Raw genomic sequence first — 20581 nt, 5'->3', positions numbered from 1 at the left:
GGCAGTTGAACAATAGGAGGATGAATGGCCCAACGCTTAACAATAAGAAATCAATACACCTATGTGTACCGCCGTTCAAAAAGACTGTATTCCGCTCCCATCTTAACCACCAATAAGGTAACTCCTTCATACACAATGTGCTTGAGATATGCTCGGATACCAGTCTAAGAAAAAAAATAAGATCAATAATCGGGGTGGTTTCTTAAGATGTTTATTGCGACCTTGCTCTGCCTACGTCCAAACCTACTTTGACCACATTCTGGACCACAGAAGACTTAAGCTCGAATCACTGTGGATTGTGCCATACGATCGTTTTTTAATCTGGCATCTATATGGAACCTTACCTAATAATTGGTCCGTGAAGAAAGCATCCTGAACACGCTTCATGTTTATCCTAATCGGTCATGGAGTCTGGAGGTTTGGGAACTTGGATGATTTTTAGGAATAGACCATTCCCCAATAGATGATTCATTGGTGCCTGGAAGTGAGTGTAGTGACATTGGCTTGTTCCTAGCAATCGTTGGCGAAACTTCTGTCTAGGACCTGGCCTCCCAGGTGATTACCTCCAGAAGGGAAAATCGAAATGGATGGTTCCACGTCCCTGGGAAAGTTATTTCGGATCTTGATTCATTCTACAATATGTGACAGAAAATGAAGATTTCCAACGGGGATCGTCATTTAATTTCTTGCTTTCCGATGTAATCAGTTTACGATGTTATAGGTCTCTTTGATTTGTTGATCTGGACAACCTTCAGAATCACCTGTAAGTGATTTTTAGGTGGGACGTATTACAAAAGATATTTATTTGGAGGTTTAGGAAAACGTAACATAAGCACGATGGATCTCAGCTTTAACAGTCTTAAGGCTGCTTGGAGCAATGTTACTGAATCGCTTGGTGAGGCTGGCGAGGCCTTCAAGTCGCTGGCGATGGATGATTTCTCTCAGCCCATGCCCGCTCCTAAGCCTTACGATGCATCCGCCCATAAGTTTAAACCAAATCAGCAGGTTCCACAGACGTCAAAGGCAACAGGGAACTACCAGCAGTTGCAGAGACCGTCAGGGAACACTGTAGCGAAGCAGAATCCATCATCGGGTCTTCAACAAAGTGTATCTGTCAGTAAACCATCCAGTGGCTTAGTAAATCCACAAAATGTTCACCAGAATGGAATGGCGCAGAAGTCCCAGCCCTCCTTACCTCACCAACAGGGTCGTTCTATTTATGAGCCGTACTATGCCCCGTCGCCAAGTTTTCCATCTGCTTCTGACCAAATCAGGGCTGCTCTTCAGAAGAGTGCGGCACCAACGCCCAAAGAGGCTAAACAAATCAATGATACTTCAAGTGGTATGACGAGTCCTCAACAAAAATTTAATCTCTCTTCAAATCCTTCTACAAGTAGTCTCCACGGGAGTGAACACAATCTGAATCAGAATTCAGTAGATACTGCTTCCCAACTTTACAAACCACCACCTTTCAAAGATGAACATGCTGATGTTGGAACACATTATTTGCCAACAAAGGAACAAGAGTGGGCAACATCCACCTCAAATCGGAATAAATTGCCGAAATACTACAAGCCAACACCTTTACTTGCACATTCTACTCAAAATGCAGCTCATAGTATGCAAGGAATCAATCATGGGGAATCTCCGCAAACACATTCCATGGCCAATAACACATTGCCGAAACATTTCAAACCATCCCCTTTGGTAGGACATTCAGGAATATATTCAAGCTCTGGACCGTTTTCCAATAGTGGCCAATTTAATATGCACTTGACGGCTGCTCCGAATGAAGAAATTCTGAGTCATGACCAAAACACTCCACTGTCAACTCGATCAAAGTCAGTGTCTGATCTTAAAAAAAAAGCAGATTCTACACCCGATCTTCAACGGGTTAGCAGTTCATCCGGCTTCAGCAGTGAGCATTCTAGCTTCCAAAGGCCAGGCCAGCATAAACCGCCGCGAACCAGATCAAGCTGGCAAGATCTAAACTTGCACAAGTCAACACCGGACCTAAGAAGATGTGGCGTCAGCCCAGGACCTGGATATGAATCTCCAGGAGCAGTGGTTCTTTCAAGAAGAAACTCGATAGGTTCAAGACCCAGAGCATGGAGATCCTTATCGAGGGGACCAACCCCATCTCAGGTAGAGGGTGATAGCAATGTAATTTCCTGTTTATCACCAAGGTCACTTGTAATGATCTTGATGGTTGGCATAATACTACAACCAATAAAATTTACCATGAGGTATGAAGCACGTATACCATCGTTATTTCTTTCCTTTTGCTCTAAGGGCAGAGGATTTGTTGTTGATATCGACATGCATGTATCAGGTCAAACTACACAACTCACGTTCTTCAAGAAAGACGCATTGCACATGCATGACACGATTGAGGTCAGTAACGGAAATGACAAATTTCACGCGTTTGCAAGAATTCGTATAATGTTAAAATTACCGGTCGCATGTAAAAATGAGTATAACTTAGGTTAAGAAATTGATGAAGTTTTTGTCTTCTTTTTTTCATCTTTATAGGAAAGGGAAAGAATAGAATCTGAGAAAGCCGAGATCCAGAGGCAGCTTGAGGCAGAGATAAGAGAATTGAAAAGTAATCTAAATCAAATACACAATGTAAGTGCTAGTGTATACTCCATAGATAATGCTCTTCTATGACTGAAGATTGAGTACAAATCCATTTTCGGTCATTTGGTTAAGGATTGTCTTATTATTTCAGTAATAAATGAATCCATTTGTGAATAAGTTTCGAAAGTTACTCCAGATTTGAGTTTAAAAAATAACTAAAGATGTGAATTTTTTTCATAATTTCTCTAGAATATGGAGGAGGATAAATAGATAGATAAATAGATAGATAGATAGATAGATGGATAGAGAGGGAGAGAAATGGAGAGGAGGGAGGGAGGGAAAGAGTAAGTAATGTTGGGGAGGCGAAAAACAGTTATTGATTGATAGATTATTCACCTGTTTACTACCCAATTCATGTTTCTCTGGATTCTAAAAAATCGTTTATTTAAATGATATATTGAAATAAACATTATTTTGATATCATCAATCAATTCTGTACTACAGACCCAGACTCGTTCACCAATACCTGTGTGTTAAGCCAAGTCGAGCACAACACTTGACCATAGGCGGAAATCTGTCCCCACAGGTAGGGGGACCAGAGGCTGGAAAATTTAACAAGCAAAAAAAAAAGATAAAAGGGTTATCACCCTAAATGTAAGGTCATTTTGTAACCCAAAAATAATTGACAATAAAAAAAAGGTTTTCATCCAAAATGTAAGGTCATTTAGTTCTAAATACATGTATTATTTCGGTTGTGAATGATGTATTTTTCTCCATCATACAAGACGAAAAAAAGTAGGGGACATTTGATATTGTGTCCCCCTACTATTTTGGTAGGGGGACACGTCCCCCCTGTCCCCCTGGGATTTCCACCCATGCACTTGACACGCCTTCCCAGTCAACATCAATTTGGCTTGAAATTCAGACGACTCTTGTTTCCGAAAATGATTCGGCCATCAGAGGTCTTTTATAGAAACCATGTAATAATGTTTCTCCATTATTCTCCTTTAAAGGCTGAAGACAAAGTCGACAGAATAGACAAACCACGTGAAGACCTGCTTCATTCTCTGAAACAGGATCTCGAACAACTGAGAAGTGAAAATAGGAGTCTGAGAAGCAGCCTAACCGAGGCTCAGACCAACTTGGTCCTGTCAAGAAGCGAGCTCGTCACCCTGAAGAGTGACTTTGAAGAACAGAATGGATTCATTTCAAAGTATGTTTGACCAAATGGCATGCTACTGGGATTATGTTTGTCATCTTATTTTCAATCCTGATTGTTTGAAAAATAATTAAACGATCAAATTGATACTTTTTTTAGTCATGTATGTGTTAATGTCTTATCTAAAAAGTCTAATCGAATGCAAATAGTCCTAACTAGAAAACAGTACAAGACAGTGTCAGTTGCACACTACGGATAGCTAATTATATGAACTTAAACAGCTTATTTTCAGAGTGTTATACTGATAGAAAAATTGTTTAGACTTATAGGAAATGCTTCTTAAATACATTGTTCCGGTAATGTTTACTAAGATCATTGCATTTGTTTGACTTTGTTGCAACTAACAATACCAATATTGTGTATATATATATTTTTTTCATTATTTTTCTTCAGTAATCGTGACGTCATACAGGATTACATAGGAGAACAGGAAAATCTCACGAGACAACTCCAATTATTACAGTAAGTTAGGAGATGTTTCGAAGACTGCACTGTAAAAACATTGGAAGAATTTTTAACCAGTACGAGGGTGATTATGTGTCCAACCAATTTGGGGTAGTGTTTTACCCAATGCGGGAAGTATATTGTCCAGTAAGGTTAAAAAATTAGCAGCGATTAATTTAGAATGGGCAAAATTTTCATCACACTGGATAGATAAAAATGCACAAAGGAAATGCCCAATGTTGGTTGGACGCATAATTATCCTAATGGAGCATTTTTACACAATGTTTTTTAGAGTGTAGTATAAACGTATTACAAAGCAATACAGAAATCATGTTAGCAAAAGGTTACCGTTATGAATAGATTTTCAAAATGTCCAAGTAAATAGTTTTATAATGTTATGTATCTTAAGAACACATTGAGCAATAATATTACAAATAATACTTAATCAGTGTTCTCTTTCCTTGAAAGGTCATTACGATATTTTACAAAATCAAAAGTAGGATATAAAAAACATAAACATCTTAAACTACACATAGTAAAATTCTACATGAGGTATATGATTTTCTGATATCAAAACGGTTAAAGTAACATGTGCAAAATATTTGTTCCACCGTTTGGAAATGTCATAAAATAGCTGTTTAACAGCTTGAATCATTTATACGAATACGGATAAATCATGAAACAGTTTGTATTAACATATTTTGACAAAATACCCAAAGTTTGTAGAGATCCATTAATTTCTGAACGTGTTGTCTATTTTTATTTCTGATTTACAGTGAGGCAAACAAAAAACTTCAAGACACGAATGACGATCTTAGAGCTGCACTGGAAAATGTATCGAGGGTAAGTAGCCTAGCTAAAGGGTAGTACATGTTATCTGGTGGTAAGATTAAGCATTGCAATAGGCCTCAAATAATATTAGGTGCTAGGACGTAATCTGATTTTCTTTTGATTTTTTTAATCAAAGCGTTAATTGAAATTTAAATAAATTCAATTCGAACGTGGAAAACATTATACTTTTCTTTAATGAACATTTTCAATCCATTTTTTAATTAATTTTCAGTAAGAATGTTGACTTACGTGCAATTTTTTTTTAATGTTGTCACTTAAATTCTTTGAGAAATCCCTTATTGTTTGCTATATTCTAGGCGATTAGTAGTAGTATTTGGTTTAGTAACATCTTTAACCATGATTCCTCTTTTCTTGAATTAATTACATAATATTAATCATTGAAAGATACACATGTATTATTATTATTATCATCATCATCATTATTATTATTATGCCATCTCATAATCTTCGATCAGCTCAAAATGATCTTTCAAATTGCCCCAGTGTTCAGACCAAGTTTTATGGAGAACGATCATTTGCCCATGCTGCCCCTTCACTTTGGAATACCACCCCATCTTATGTAAAGAACTCTTCTCCACCCAAGTTTAAATCCACTTTGAAAACATATTTATTCAAAAAGACTTTTAAATGAGTTAGTGCCACAATTTCCAGCAAATTTCTCATTTTTTCTTTGCCTTTTCTGTCTCCTTCAAAAGCGCATAGGGACGCATTTGGCAGTGATATGCGCTATATAAGCATGTTGGTATTATTGTTATTATCATGATTATTATTATCATCATTACTACTACGCATTTAGTATCATTATCATTTATATATGTTTCATTATCTTCAAGGATGTGAATGTAAATGATCGGCTTAAAAATGATATTTTCCTTTCAGTCTTCTCGTATGTCGCCTCGAACGACACGTCTTCTTAGTTCAGCATCATACATGAATGATTACGTAGATGATGACGTCATAATAGATCAGTAAGTAAAAAATGCAGATCATTTTCACTCCCCCTTCTATTGATAAAGTATAGTCAACCGACTGGTGTATTGTCGCACTATATTTGGCAGGTTACTCGCTAGTATTTTCAGACACGTCTGTCGTATCTTTGTTTTAATGTTATTTGTTTTATGTTGGTTCACTTTTGTTTAAACTGTTATTTTTTGAAATTCCTAGTTATTTATTATTATTTGGTACTTGTCGCATCCGTACCATGCGATACATTCAATTTGAATGTTTAATTGATTTGGTTCAGCACGCTTTAAGAAAACGTGTAAAAACAAGACCTTCACATGATGTAAAACAAGCCTCCATGTAATAAACTCTTTATACTATTAAGTTTGAGTGCTTGTCGCCATTATTCCCGCATTCTTGTATATACTAATTCCAATTTTTTATTAAGCCTTTGTGTTTGCTGATGTTTCGTTGATACATGTATGACTATTTTTTTTCTTTATTGATGTTTCAAAAGCTGTTTATAACTTTCACAATTTCAAAAGAAATTATATCTGTATGAGAAATTATATCTATATGAGAAAGAACAAACCAAGAACATGCTACAAAATCCTTGTATTATACCTATCACGGTATATCCAGCTCATTTAAATTTGGTGTTCAGATTGTATGTAATGTATCACATTTTGAATTTGCTTATTATTATGCTCCGTGGAGAAACATTCAATAAAGTCATTAGCTGCAAGGAGTATTTTGGGTTTTTTCTTCTATCATTTGTATGCAATGATGTTGTTGCTATCATATTCTTTCTCTAAAAGGGGGAACAACATCCGCATGTAAATGATTTGATTTTTTTCTTCTGACATATCACACCCGCAGGTCTAGGCAGCGTAAATCGTACGCATCGCAAGGTTCATACGATGGCTCGGAGGTTCAGATGAGCGGAGGAAGGCGCCAATTTGCTTACCATACCACAGACGGTGATAACTACCCCGATGACGGAGGTAGGTTGTAATACACTGTATGTAGCGTGGACCTTTGTGGCCCAGTGGATAAGTCTTCTGACTTTGAAACAGTGGGTCGTGAGTTCGAATCCCAGCCATGGCGTAATCTCCTTCAGCAAGAAATTTGTCCACATTGTGCTGCACTCGACCCAGGACAGACGCTCACACTGTACAGGTGTCCACAGTGGAATTTCAGCATTTAAACAGGATGAATCATATCTGTAAAAAGCACATTATGTGAACACACCCAAACCTCACTATGTAGAGATTTACAGTGTTGAAGTACATCCACACTGGTAAATTTTGGCATTTAATCTAATGTGAATTACATACGTATACACAGTCAACTATACATGTATGGACACACTGTGAACGAAATGCATGACAATGTGTTCTTTCCTACTGCGGTCGTCCTTTACAGTTTCATGAATTCGAGGGGCATGCTATTATTATTCAAGTGATTATCATGTACCCATCACACACCTAAGGGGCACTATCGTACCTACGGGGGGGGGGGCAGTATGTCCCCCTGACGAGTCACAACCCATGCAAAGCACGTATCCCTGCCCCCTGACCAGCTTGAAAACTTTTTTTTTTGCTTGTCCCTTTTTTTTCTGGTACAATATCTTTTATTTGTGATTGAAGACCTTTTTTTTTGCTTGTCAATTTTTTTGGCGGACGATTTTGCCTCTCCTGTGAAAAATCCAAGATACGCCACTGCCAAGGGGATTTGGAGACTGTGCCTTTTCTTCTATTGCTCCACACCTTTGAATCTCCCTCCCTTAATTCACTTCATGATATTGACAGCATAGCACTCGTTAAACCGTCTCTCAAAACTCACTTATTTCGGCAGATGTGTAGTGATTAATTTATTGGATGAGCCTGCGCCTATGAATGTTTTTAACTGATAGATGGCGCAGTATAAATGCTGTGGATCATCATAATCATCATACAAAATGCAGATTCAATGTCACTATTGTAATTCAATTCAATTCAAAGTCTTCTTTATTCGCATAAAAATGCACATATGTATAAAAACATGTTTTCCAATTTACAAAACAAACATATTCAATATATAAAAATATGCACTGTAAAACATCTATTCAACACCAACAAAAACAAAAAGAATTAATATGCCTGTAGGTACAGAAAGCCAATCAGTTCCTTCAATTCACTTTCAGTTAAATAAGATACATCCTTTTCATCCCTAATAAAGATGGACAAATATTATATTTTCATACTTATACTACTCATTTCAATTGTTATATTGCTGTTTTATGGTATATATATTTATCTTTAACATGTAAGTTATATATTACTTATTCCAATGCCTAAATCTTGCAGGTTCGTCACTTATATACGATAAACATTATATGCATGGACTTGGGTGATTTGCCTTAGTATAGATTGATGCGCTACGATGTTGAAATAATGAAAACAAAAATCAAAATAATCATTGTATCAATATTTGATGGTCTAGCACTCATACAACAATCTGGAGCGAGAAAACTTCTCGAGGAATTTCTCGGTGAGAGTGTGTGGCGATTGCTGTGTAAAAAGCTCAGGGGGTGTTTCACAAAGATTTAAGCATGACTTAGAGTCGCACTTAAATTTCTAGTTGCGCGCAGTATTAAAGGCATATCAGCATTGGTCAGATCATTCCAAGAGGATGCGCACTACTGCGTATTGATCAATAAGATTTCGCGTTGCATATCATGTACGCGTGGACATTTAAGTGCGACCTAAGTCATACTTAAATCTTTGTGAAACACCCCCAGATATGATAAATAATAACCACCTACCATGTTCTCATCGCGTGGTGACATGATATCGCTGATTTGCACTGTGTGGAAGCCTAATACACCTATTCCTTCCTTTAGATGTTACTAATTATAGACTTCTGCACTGAAATTTTGTTTGACTTTCTTCTATTATGATATGGAAAAGTACATCGTGGATGTGCATTGTGGTGGAGGCTTGAACAGTATGGACTCCAATTTACCTCTCTTCGTTAGAAGAAAGCTCCTATTACCAATGTATGAACTCTTCCCAGTATTGCGTTGTATCATATGTACTTTCTGTAAAGAGTAATTACTTACATAAAAAGAACAAACTTAAAGACAAACTAGAAACCAAGTGTTAACTTATTTGGCGTGACTAATACACCCTTTGTTTTCCCGAGAAATACGTTAATACATAATTTTTAAAGCAGTTATTATTCCAAAGTCAAAATATGAATAAAGAAAAAATAATCATGTTATCAATATTTTATTATCACGCTAAAAGCGTTGTTAAAAATTCGATATATCAACGTTTCCTATACGAACATTAAAAGTAGTTGTTTAAAAGGTTTAAGCAATTGTTTACAACCTTAAACAACACAATTTATTGTTTATAAATAAAAAAAAATTACGATTTTAAAATATTGAAATACTTTTAGCATGGTTGGTTAACTGTTAAACAACCTCTGAAAGGTTGATATGGTATAACAACGTTGTATTAAGATGTCAATTTATCCTTAGTTTCCGTGATTGTTACACGCGGTGTGAAATTTCCTTTACTCTGTTGATTTTTAAGCATTATCACAGTGTGATTCAAACGTTGGAACAGTCTACTATGTAATTTTTGCAAATGTTTGCACTTTTGAGCTATCCACAGTGTGAAAATGTCTTCACACCGTTCAGTATGAGCATTTCGACAATGCTGCTCCCATCTTTACACTGCACGTTTACACTGTCGACTTGTCCCCATTGTGGAATAAGGCTAGCACTGTTTAATCTCACACTATGGATTATATTTTACACATGTGTGAACACACTATACATTCACGCTCTGAAGCTGTCCACAGTGGTTAATTTGGGCATTTTAAAAGTGTTATACCTTGGTCTTATTTGCTCTACGGCGGCCGTACGGCGAGTCGAGAACAGCCGTTTTAACATTTTTTGTGGTTCGAATTAAAATTAACAAATAGGCTGTTTTCGACTCGCCGTACGACCGCCATTAAGAAAATGTGACCAAGGTATTAATGACATCTTATCTTTGCATATCCCATGGGAACGCTGCATGGGCGTTGGGTCGTGTGCCTGTAATTCACGCTAAAGTTGGAAAGTTACAAATTGATGCAGAGGTTCGAGGTTCCAGCCCAGGTTCTGTCTATTAATTGGTGACGTCATACGTCTGTTCCAGGCTAAACAGTCCAACATACACACACACAAATAATTGGGTGAACCCATTTTAATGCACTGTGATAACAATGTCTTATCTCACAAGGCAGGTAGTTTTTTTACTCGCCAATCCTTATTATCACATCTATGCTTATAAAATAAGAATGATAATAATATCATCATTATTGTAACCTCCTACTGTAACCACCCCCTCCCCTCTAGATTCTGGAAACTCTACACTTCGGGACCCGAATGAGCTCGACTCGGAAACCGAAGATGATATCAGAAGAGCGCCACCATTGCGGGAGGAAATTGCAGTGTCTATGGTATGTGACGCACCGTCAAAATCCCCCCCCCCCCCAAAAAAAAAATAATAATAACAATAATGATAAATAAATAGATAGCTAAATAGATAAACACTAAATCAAATAAATGAAATAAAATAAAAGTAGAAATAAAAGAATGAACAAGTAATTAAATGAACATTAAATAAACGCAATAAAAGGAAATGAAAGGGGGGGGGGGGTTAATTTTCAAACTGAGCCTTTATTGTTTAAAAATTTGAGCAACACATAAAAGTAAATGAATGAGTATTAATTTCATTTTCCAGTATCTATAGGTATGTTGTTGTTTGAATTTGGGAAATCTCTTTGAGCTCTTCATTAACAAATATAAATCGTATGGGTCTATTGTGGTTTGTTACGTGGACTATGTTCGCCTCAGGCAACCAACCTAATTCCAAGTATACATACCATGATGCGTTAATCTTTGATATTTGCATGAATAAATGAATAATCTATTAATGTACAGCTACACTTGTCTACATATATCAACGAGAAAGAGGGTGGAGAGAGAAATAGATTACAACAATTCTTGTTGTTATATAATACAAAATCTTTTCGCATATTTATACGTACAAGTCTGAAAGCAGCATGATATGTCATTGATTATAATGACGACACTCGTACAATTTTAAAGAAATATAAAGGAAAGGGTGATACAAAATAAAGCGGATATTTACTTCTTTCCCATTTTTGTAAGAGTGCTGTGGGGGGACCCCAAAGAAGTTTAATAGAAACACGGTCGAAAGTAATCTCAAGGGCTGACCAAGTACACAAATTCCAAATGAAATGGCTATTCATGTAAAAGATATCAACGATATTTTCACCTACTTCCACCATTCTAGAAACAAGAATTGAAAGACGCACATCGCCAACAAGCCTCGCACCAACGTGCGACGCATGCTACGTCAACCCAACATTCGACCAATCCCAGGGGAGCAACAAGCGCAAGTCTCCATACGTCAAACTACGGGGAACCAATCAGAGACATGCGTTCATTATCACGTGGTAGCTCCCCGCGATCCAGCGGAGGGGGATCTCGTAAGCGCGCCCTTCCCCAGCTTCCCCAACAGGTACGTGATTCGTAATATGATGTTTTTGAAGTACACTCGATCACACATGACTTTTGTCGTGAAAGATCAGTGTTGATCGCCTATTTCACGACTTAATAGTCCTGTTTGCCAATTCAGGTGTCATACTTCGTGAATAAATTCAAGATTTTTGGTTATAACTTCTTAATTTAGCCAAAATTTTCGCATTTTATTATTTACACATTGCACAACTCTAGTCGCAAATTTTCAATTTTATTTAGCAGCAGATTTTGGAACTTTTCCCTGTAGAGGTTATTTTCGTTGCGAAATGTTGGCGTAATGGGATATCGGGTTTGGTGACTACTGCCACTGTGAAGTTTTTTTTGTTGCCTTTTTTTTAAGTGATGACAAATGCAATGATGGTGGAAAGAAATCGAATATGGGATAGGAATGAAGAAAAAAATATCAAACGGGTTGTTCGGCGTCAATAAGCTGTGAGGCACTTTATGTTGTTCATTTGGGAAATGTTACGTGGCTTCTTGCCCCCTCCTCCCCCGCCCCTCTCGCACCCTTTCACTACACTCAGTCGCATCCCCCAGTTAAGAATCTAATGTGTGCACTGTATAAAAATGCGGTGTTAAAACTGACACCAATTGGTGTTAATAGAGGACCACACCCTGAGGTGTTAAAATTACACCCTAGAGATTAAACATAACACCAAAGAGTGTAAATGTAAAAACAAAAGGTGTTGTAATGACACTTATAGGTGTAAAACTAACACCACCACCATTTTAACACCGGTGAAAAATAACTGGTGTGGTCCTCTATGTACACCGGTTAACACCACAGCTTTTGCTCTGTGTGTGTTTTCTTAATTGCAAAAAAATATCATGTGACTGGTTCGGTTCAAAAGCAATGTCAGTAAATCCCGCTAGGCATCCTCCTTTTTAACTTTCATGAAATAATCTTTGGATTGCTTAAAGATAGGACTTTCATCACTCTTACTTATTTTTTGTTTAAAAATACTTTACTCCTACCTTGTTCTCATTGAGTTCAATGTTTGCATTCCTAAACTATTTATTTGTAAACAAATTTATAGATTCCCCATTCGATGGAATAATTTTATCATCTGTCACCACTCAATTTTTCAATGGAATGAAATTATTAGAGTATGATACATAATGTAAAGTAATATCAAACATTGATGCATTTCCTTGGAGATGATATTTGTTATTTTTATTAGAAATTGAAATTTGTTTGACTAAATATCTATTATTGAGATCATTTTTATATTCTTTACTTTACTTTTAATTTTTAGGTGACATCAGTGGTAAATAATCTTATGGAATATTTTGAAAATGAGGTATAGACATTCACGCTGACATAAAAGACACTTCTCAGTGGATTTTAAGTTCATCAATCTCACTAATACTTTAACACCAAAAAGAGACGATTTACTTTGTAGGCATACAATGGCTGCGTGTTTTTCACTGTAACATTACTCTGATAATTCCATGATATAGCATTTCCATTTTAAAACATAATCTGACTATAGAAAAGTTGCATAGAGTTCGATTCCTAACTTTCCGATGTTCTCTTGTTTCAGAAGTTACATATTAATAATATTCATCCTTAATGAAACCGTTGTCCTGTAAGTTATATGCAATAAATCTTTGGGTAAATTGTGACAAGATTTCTTGATGGTGAACACGCTTGGTACAAAATTACGGTCTGACAAACTAATAATATAACAATACATTCCTTTGACAAACTCTGAATATTCAATATTTCAATAAAACTAATTGTTTATCGTAGGTGTGTTCCATATTTTTAGTTTTAGTTTTGATGAAGTTCTATAACACCCGAATTAACATATGAGTTGAATGTGGTTAGAAAATTCTTTAAATAACTGCAGCGCTACGTTCGAAAAAGAAATCTACGGACTGGTGTCTGTTCTTATTGTTGAATAATTGTTAAGTTGTTATAACCAGGTTGAATTTATGCCTTCGTGTAAGTCCGAAACCTTTACAATGCCGTATATTTTGACCGAGTTCTCTCTAAGAATAATCTCGCTGATTCAGTTTGTCTAACGTGTGGTTGTTTTATTTACTCAGTGTAGGTATATCATAATATGTATTTAGGACAATCCTCTCTCACTTCTTGAAAGATTATTGATTGATTCTGGTGTAAATTTAGAGCCTTCAGTTCGTTAAATCGGTTTAGATAAATCATGTATTTATTGTTTTTGTCATTGCTTCAGTTTATGAATATAAAGTCGATGACTAAAATTGCATAGTTTCAAGAAATCTAACAGCATGGATAATGAAAGCTTTCCAAAAGTACCTTATCTTTCCATTAAATTTAACCAAAGTACCATTCGAACTTGGTATGCAGCTATGTTTATGCCTATATATTGAACATACCGGGTGACATAACGCAACCCTTGCTAACTCCTCTTAACTGATTCTAATCTATGAAATGTATCAATTGACATGGTTAACTAAACCTCAGCTTAGGCTGACCTGGCAAGTTCGTAAAAAAATGAGTATGAATGGTTTAAGCGATTGTTTAGCCGCGGAACACGGGAGGGGCATTCTTGTTAACAAAATGTGACAAGTAGCGGGATGTGCCTCCTGGATCCGTCACTACGATGGTTAAAGTTTAACAATGATTTAATGTCTTGATAATAATAATGATAATAACTATAATAATAATAATAATGTGACTTATAAAGCGCCAAATCCACTTTGTAGAGTGCTCAAGGCGCATAAAAACTTAGAGTTAAATACAAAAAAAGTTTTTATAAGATTCTTGAAAGTTTCGACAGTGCTACATTTTTTATGTTTTCAGGACGGCTATTCCACAAAGTGGGGCATGCAAAAGTAAATGACCCCCCCCCCCCAGGTTTTTGAAACTTTTGGGATAACAATGAAGCCAAGAATTTATTTTCATTTTCTTTTGTTCTAGCCTCTCTCGCCAACACCAACAGCCCAACCAGAGAGAATGTACAAGATTGTTTTAGCAGGAGACGCAGCTGTGGGCAAGTCTAGTTTTATCATGAGATTGTGCAAGGGGATCTTCCACAGTAATCTCAACTCAACATTAGGTAAGTTTATTGTGCTACCCCTGCTGGAAGGAACAGGGGAGCGTTTCATCAATATTTTCATCCGACAGGTTGTCAGATCTGACATCTTTCCTCGATTTTGATTGGCTGAGAGGCACTGTTCCTATGGTAACTCTCGGATAAAATGGGACTTGTCGGATAAAACGTCTGACAAGTCCTTTCAGGAAACGCCCCCAGTGTCACACGGTGTGTTGACAGTGTGGACTATGGCCCGTATTCTGAAGTCGGGTTTAACTTAAACTCGGGTTTAAAGTTGTGGTTTAAGTATGGATACCCAATTGTTACATAAATCACCAACAGTATATTCAGCTCATTTGGCTTTCAAGTCATTCATAATTGTCTAGAAAGTATAAATAGATAATTGTCTTCACCATTGAAGAATCAGGAACTGAGGAAAGAGCACAGTAAATATAAGAAACATACAACTTCATGATTCTAGCACAGAGTTACAATATGGTCTAAGTTAAACCTGACTTCAGAATACGGGCCTATGTCATAATGTTGTTCCCAATGTGTGAAGACAGTGTGACTGTTCACAGCGTGTTCACATTGTAAACTATGTCAATATGCGATTCACACCGTTGAAATGCCCAAATTTAACAGTGTGAAGGTGATTCCACATTGTGTTACGCACAGATTGCTCTTTACCATGTCAACTTAATTCTGAAATCTCTGATTTAAACCTATTTTTTTTGGGGGGGGTATCATTTTCCTTTCTTTCTTCCTTTTCTATGTATGAATTCTAAACCATTCTTATGGCGTTTTGAATCAAAATCTCCTCACATCACACAGGTGTTGACTTCCAAATGAAAACCATTGATGTGGATGACCGAGTCACATCTTTACAATTGTGGGACACGGCAGGGCAGGAAAGGTTTCGAAGCATCGCTAAATCCTACTTCAGACGGGCTGATGGTGTGTTGCTCCTATATGATTGCACGTGTGAGAGATCGTTCATTAACGTGCGTGATTGGATTGAGGCAATAGAAGTAAGTATTTTATGATAACAACTAAATGTTTAAAAGGAAACTTATCATTCTCATCATTTCAAAAGAAATTAAAGTATCAGCATGAGATAGAACGAACTATGCACATGCAACAAAATAAGTTTATTGTATATCTTGATGAATCGAGGCACATCGAGCTTATTTAAATTATGTATTGTGTATATGTATAATATTGAATTTGATGTATCACATACATTTTGCATTTGTTTATATGCGTTGTGGAGAAATATTGAATAAAGACTTTCTTTGAAAGAGAGAAAAAAAGTATTTTATGATAAAGTTTATTATGTTCACGATAGCGGCAAAAACAATTTAGTCACAATCACTTTTCTAACTACATATCGATTATACTACTGGTAATAAAGACAATGACAGTGATAATTATATCAATTACATAATCACAATAGAAATAGTAATAATAATAAATATTATCATTATAATAATGATAATAATAATTATCATAATGAAAATGGCAAGATCCAGCTATCTTCTCGTAGGCCAAATTTGATTCATCAGACTTGGGTTGCATAGTGGCTACAAAACCGCTTTAAAAATTAAGAAAATGAGCTACAGAACGGATAAAAAGCAGCAAGGTGCTCACTATGAATTACTTACAACACTTTTTTGACATTGTTTTTCTTTTATAGGAGGGCTCACACAAACCGGTACCGGTAATGATCTGCGCGAACAAGTTGGATGCCAGACCGCTGGCTATGGCTGAGGGCGTACGCTGTGTGAGGACAGAGGACGGCCAAAGACTCGCTACGGTAAGGATTAAACTTCCTAAACAGTTAACATTGTATTTCGGTTAAAAGGGAACATGCACGTTAGATGTACCGACGCTTGGTTAATGCTTTGTAAATTTCGCGCGATGCTGTGTAACGAAATACTTATGAACCAACCACCATGTTGGTTCATGAATAAACAAATAGGTTCCATCTTTGCATAGACGTGTTTATAATAATGATAATATTCATAAGAATATTAATATGAATAATAACGTCATATTTATCCACGGTAGCCACTTCATTTCTGAAAACTGTTCTACCAGCTTAACTCTAAATTTCCAGGGGTATTTTGATTCTTGTCATTCCCGAGGGGGGCATTATGCCCCCCCCCCCCAGGAGAGTTAGGGTTAACATGATGATGTTATCATTATCATGGCTGGCTTTAGCATGGATATCTTGATCGCTTGAGCAATAATTCACCTCACCTCACCTTGGTCGAGTGCAACATAATGTGGGTAAATGTCTTGCTGATCAAAGGAAAGGAAAACACGCCATGGCTTGGATTCGAACCCGCGTCCCTCGGATTGAAGGACGAGAGTCGTAACCACACGACGCTCCCACTCAACCCGTATACTCGACTCATTTTAGAGTGTATATTGATTGAAGAATGATACTTGAAAAAAAATCATATATATTTTTAAACGGATTTGATGGTTCACAGTCCAATTTTCATGACAACAATATATTCCATTAGTATTTAATAAATCATACCAGTTTTCCCGATTCGGTAGCTTTTCACATAAAAAAAACGGTTACGTGCATTCAATCATCGGGACCACTTTGTAATGACAGCTACTCCCCTTAGATGTCGTAAAATTCTGTAACCTCTTTCTAATTTTTCTTATTTTTCTTCCAGTCGTTCAACGCTCTGTTTATTGAGACCAGTGCCAAGGAGGGATCGAACGTAGAGGACGCTGTCATAGAGTTGACAAGGTAATAGCAAGATTTATAATACGGGTTCAATGATGTAAGCAAGATTGGTCAACATAGTACGTCACGTGGAATGCATTTAATCTTCCCACGTACGTGATAATTCATTGCCAAAATCATTGCAAAGTTGTTTTATTTTTGAGAATATTATACCAATTAAACGAGACAACCGACAACCATGACCCCTGATATAAACATTTTGTGACAGTTGAAAACAAAAGAACAATTTTAATTTTTTGAAATAATGACAATCATATAACCAGCTGTAGTATAGCAGCAGGCACTAATAATTCTATATAGTATGATTATCATGTTCAAAGCAGTTCTAATAGTGGCGTTTGTGTGGCGAAGTGCTGATGATGGTAGAACGTAATATTCTTACTGAATAATATTTAATATTGATCTATCCTTCTGCTCCTTTTTATCAGGCAACTTCACAAGCGGGAAGATCTGGAAGTCAGTTCCAGTGGAATTACGCTGAACAAAGAAACCCCAGCGAAGAAAAAGGAATCGGGATGCTGCGACTTCTAGGGCTACTCTCGTTAGCCGCCGCCTGGAGTTTACCGACCTTTCCCGAAGTATGTCGAAAAGTGTCGATCATAAAGAGATGGTATAATATGCTTCAGACATTCGGAAATAATTGGAAGGATGATGCATGTGGTCTAAGATTGTAGCGAGTCGCAACTTCATAAACTTACCCGACTGAGCCGACATGATCCTCCCAAAATCCAAAGATGCTGGCGACTCCATCCGAAGTTTACCGACCAAAAAATACTGAGCCAATAGCGCCACCTACGAATACTGAGTGTGTAGTTTGAACACTCCCACAGCTTGATGGTGGATTTCCCTAGTTCGTTCATGGAAAAAAAGATCCGGTTTTGCTCCTGATGCCTTATTCAAAATACATAATAAAAAGTACATTGGTGGTTTACCGTATCATTCCCACTTGATGTTTCCTACGAGCTAAACATGTTTTGTAATATTTTATTTATAAACGTATTTGTTTTTCTTTTTAATTATCCTTGTTTTCCTTGCCCATGTAAATTACATTCCATTTGTACTGTATCTGTAGTACGTGCAATAGGATAGCATGTTGAAATATTTGACATTTTAAACACGACGCGTAACTGTAGATATAGTGAAAATATCGTGAAAAAAGACAGTGACGTTCCGGTTGTAAATTTTATTTTATTTGTCACTGATTAGCTTCATGGAAATGAGAACACGGTTCGGAATTTAATTATAAGAGCATTTTTTATGACGTCACATAGATGTCTGAAGCCGCGGCATGGATGTAAGATGTGATTTTTTAATGATACATTGCTTTTATCTGAACTCTGAATGTCAAACACGGGGAGAATCGAGGATCGACCGGCATTTCCAGAAGGGACATCCCGTGTAAAGTAAAACGTTTACATTTGAGGCATTGAGTCAACCTATCTATGAGGGGAAACCCGAAGGCATGACGTCACAATAAGAACGCCACATGCGCGCATGTGATTAGAAACATACGAACTGACACTCATCGACTAGACATTTTTTAATTCTTAACTGAATTTCCATGCAAATTTGTATTTAAATTTTGACCTCATTGCTGAGAATAGAATAGGAATACGTGTAGTGCATTTTTAGTCTGTTTTTAACTTTTTTTAATCATATTTCTGTCAAGCATACTCAACTGGTTGGTATGATGCCACAGTTGTCACTTGCATGTGAGTATTGAAACAACTCCAGTTTGGAATCGAACCTATGCTGTTTTGGTGTTTGGTGTTGAATAAACACCTATCTGGTGTTAGACCTAAACCAAACTGTTGTGGTTTAACACTTCTCTGGTGTGGACATATATAGTTTCTGGTGTTAAATCAACATCGGTGTTTTTGCAGTGTAATAATGCACAGGCGAATACGTGATTAATTCGCTCAGGAAAAAATATCAAATTTGGCACCTTTAAAAAAAATATTTAGAAAGAAAATACAATGTTAAAAAAGGTATAGGATTTAGTTTAGCAGAATTGAAAGAATTAAAACTTTTTTTGAAGGGCCAATGAACATCCTGTTATGCTTAAGACAATCATTATTGTAATAAATTAATGCTTGTATCGAGATCGCCAATAGTTAATGCCTTGCTTACAGTTAATATTTATAGCATGTATATAAAAACGTTTGATTTATCATGTACATATTGATTGGCCGTAGACAATTTCATTGTGTAGCATAGTAAACATTATAAGTGCAATATGTGCTGATAATTTTAAAACAAGTAATAGCCTAAATAATTTTTTTCTTTTGTATGGAATGTGTAAAATGGGCTTCCTTACTTTATATAAGTATACAGGTCGAGCTTTGAACGCCAGCTATATTCTTTATTTGAAGTTTTATTTATTTCACTTGTCAAAGAAATACAAAAGTGCCTTACCCAGAAATAGTTATATACAGTTAGACCATGGTCCGGTGCCTTATCAAAGTTAATATAGTAGACTAGAACTCGTGTGAACAGAAAATTATAGTTCTACTTTTTGTCGTAGGTATGTTGTAAGTATAGAAAGGTGCCTCAAAAGATTGCCTTCGAGAAGAGATGCATGAATCTTATGGATAACCCATAAGATCGTCATTTGATAGAGCATACATTTCTTGGCTACGAAACATATAGAATTTTGTGTTCTGTTGCCAATATGAAATGATCGCTTTCGTGGTAGCTTTCCGAACGAAGTTAAAATGTAACTCTGATTTTAAAGGGATGGTCCGGGCTGAAAATATTTATATTTTAATACATAGAGTAAAATTCACTGAGCAAAATGCCAAAAATTTCATCAAATTCGGAAAACAAATCATACAGTTTTTGAAGTTTCAAGTTTAGCACTATTTTCTTAAAACAGTCGTCATGAATACCTATTAAGGTTGGCTGATGATGTCCTATCCCCACTTTCTGTTTATGTTACTACATAAAATCAAAATTATTTCATTATTTCATTATTTCATACTTGTGTGAATAACATGTTTCCCTTATAATGAAATAAGTTGCAGCAATAAATATCTAATGCACTAAATCAGTTGTCAATCCAATTTTTCTAGTTCTTGGAGGAAAAAAAAATGAATAAACCTAATTTCATATAACAAAATACAAAAGGACAAATGGGGTTGTGACATCATCAGCCC

At 36.3% G+C, this 20581-nt stretch overlaps 1 protein-coding gene across 4 annotated transcripts in view; it reads left to right on the top strand.

The window, feature by feature from the left end:
• The window catches only part of LOC121416870 (ras and EF-hand domain-containing protein homolog), a 40495-nt gene extending 20392 nt beyond the window's left edge, over positions 1–20103 (top strand). Inside the window, exons 7-21 of one of the 4 annotated variants that reach the window (XM_041610394.1) lie at positions 2533–2628; positions 3594–3793; positions 4193–4261; positions 5020–5086; positions 5975–6063; positions 6917–7041; positions 8522–8569; positions 10428–10531; positions 11392–11619; positions 12896–12940; positions 14545–14683; positions 15494–15690; positions 16356–16475; positions 17353–17429; positions 17855–20103. In XM_041610394.1, coding sequence (XP_041466328.1) covers positions 2533–2628; positions 3594–3793; positions 4193–4261; positions 5020–5086; positions 5975–6063; positions 6917–7041; positions 8522–8569; positions 10428–10531; positions 11392–11619; positions 12896–12940; positions 14545–14683; positions 15494–15690; positions 16356–16475; positions 17353–17429; positions 17855–17957 — 1707 coding nt within the window. In that variant the 3' untranslated portion in view covers positions 17958–20103. Of the gene's footprint in view, positions 1–2532; positions 2629–3593; positions 3794–4192; positions 4262–5019; positions 5087–5974; positions 6064–6916; positions 7042–8521; positions 8570–10427; positions 10532–11391; positions 11620–12895; positions 12941–14544; positions 14791–15493; positions 15691–16355; positions 16476–17352; positions 17430–17854 lie in introns of those variants that run through there. The other 3 variants (XM_041610392.1, XM_041610391.1, XM_041610393.1) reach the window with 3 other exon arrangements.
• The last annotated feature ends 478 nt before the right edge of the window (positions 20104–20581 follow it).

This window comes from Lytechinus variegatus, chromosome 6 (genome assembly GCF_018143015.1).
Source record: "Lytechinus variegatus isolate NC3 chromosome 6, Lvar_3.0, whole genome shotgun sequence".
Taxonomy (NCBI): Eukaryota; Metazoa; Echinodermata; class Echinoidea; order Temnopleuroida; family Toxopneustidae; genus Lytechinus; species Lytechinus variegatus.
This window is presented reverse-complemented; position numbering and strand designations above follow the sequence as displayed.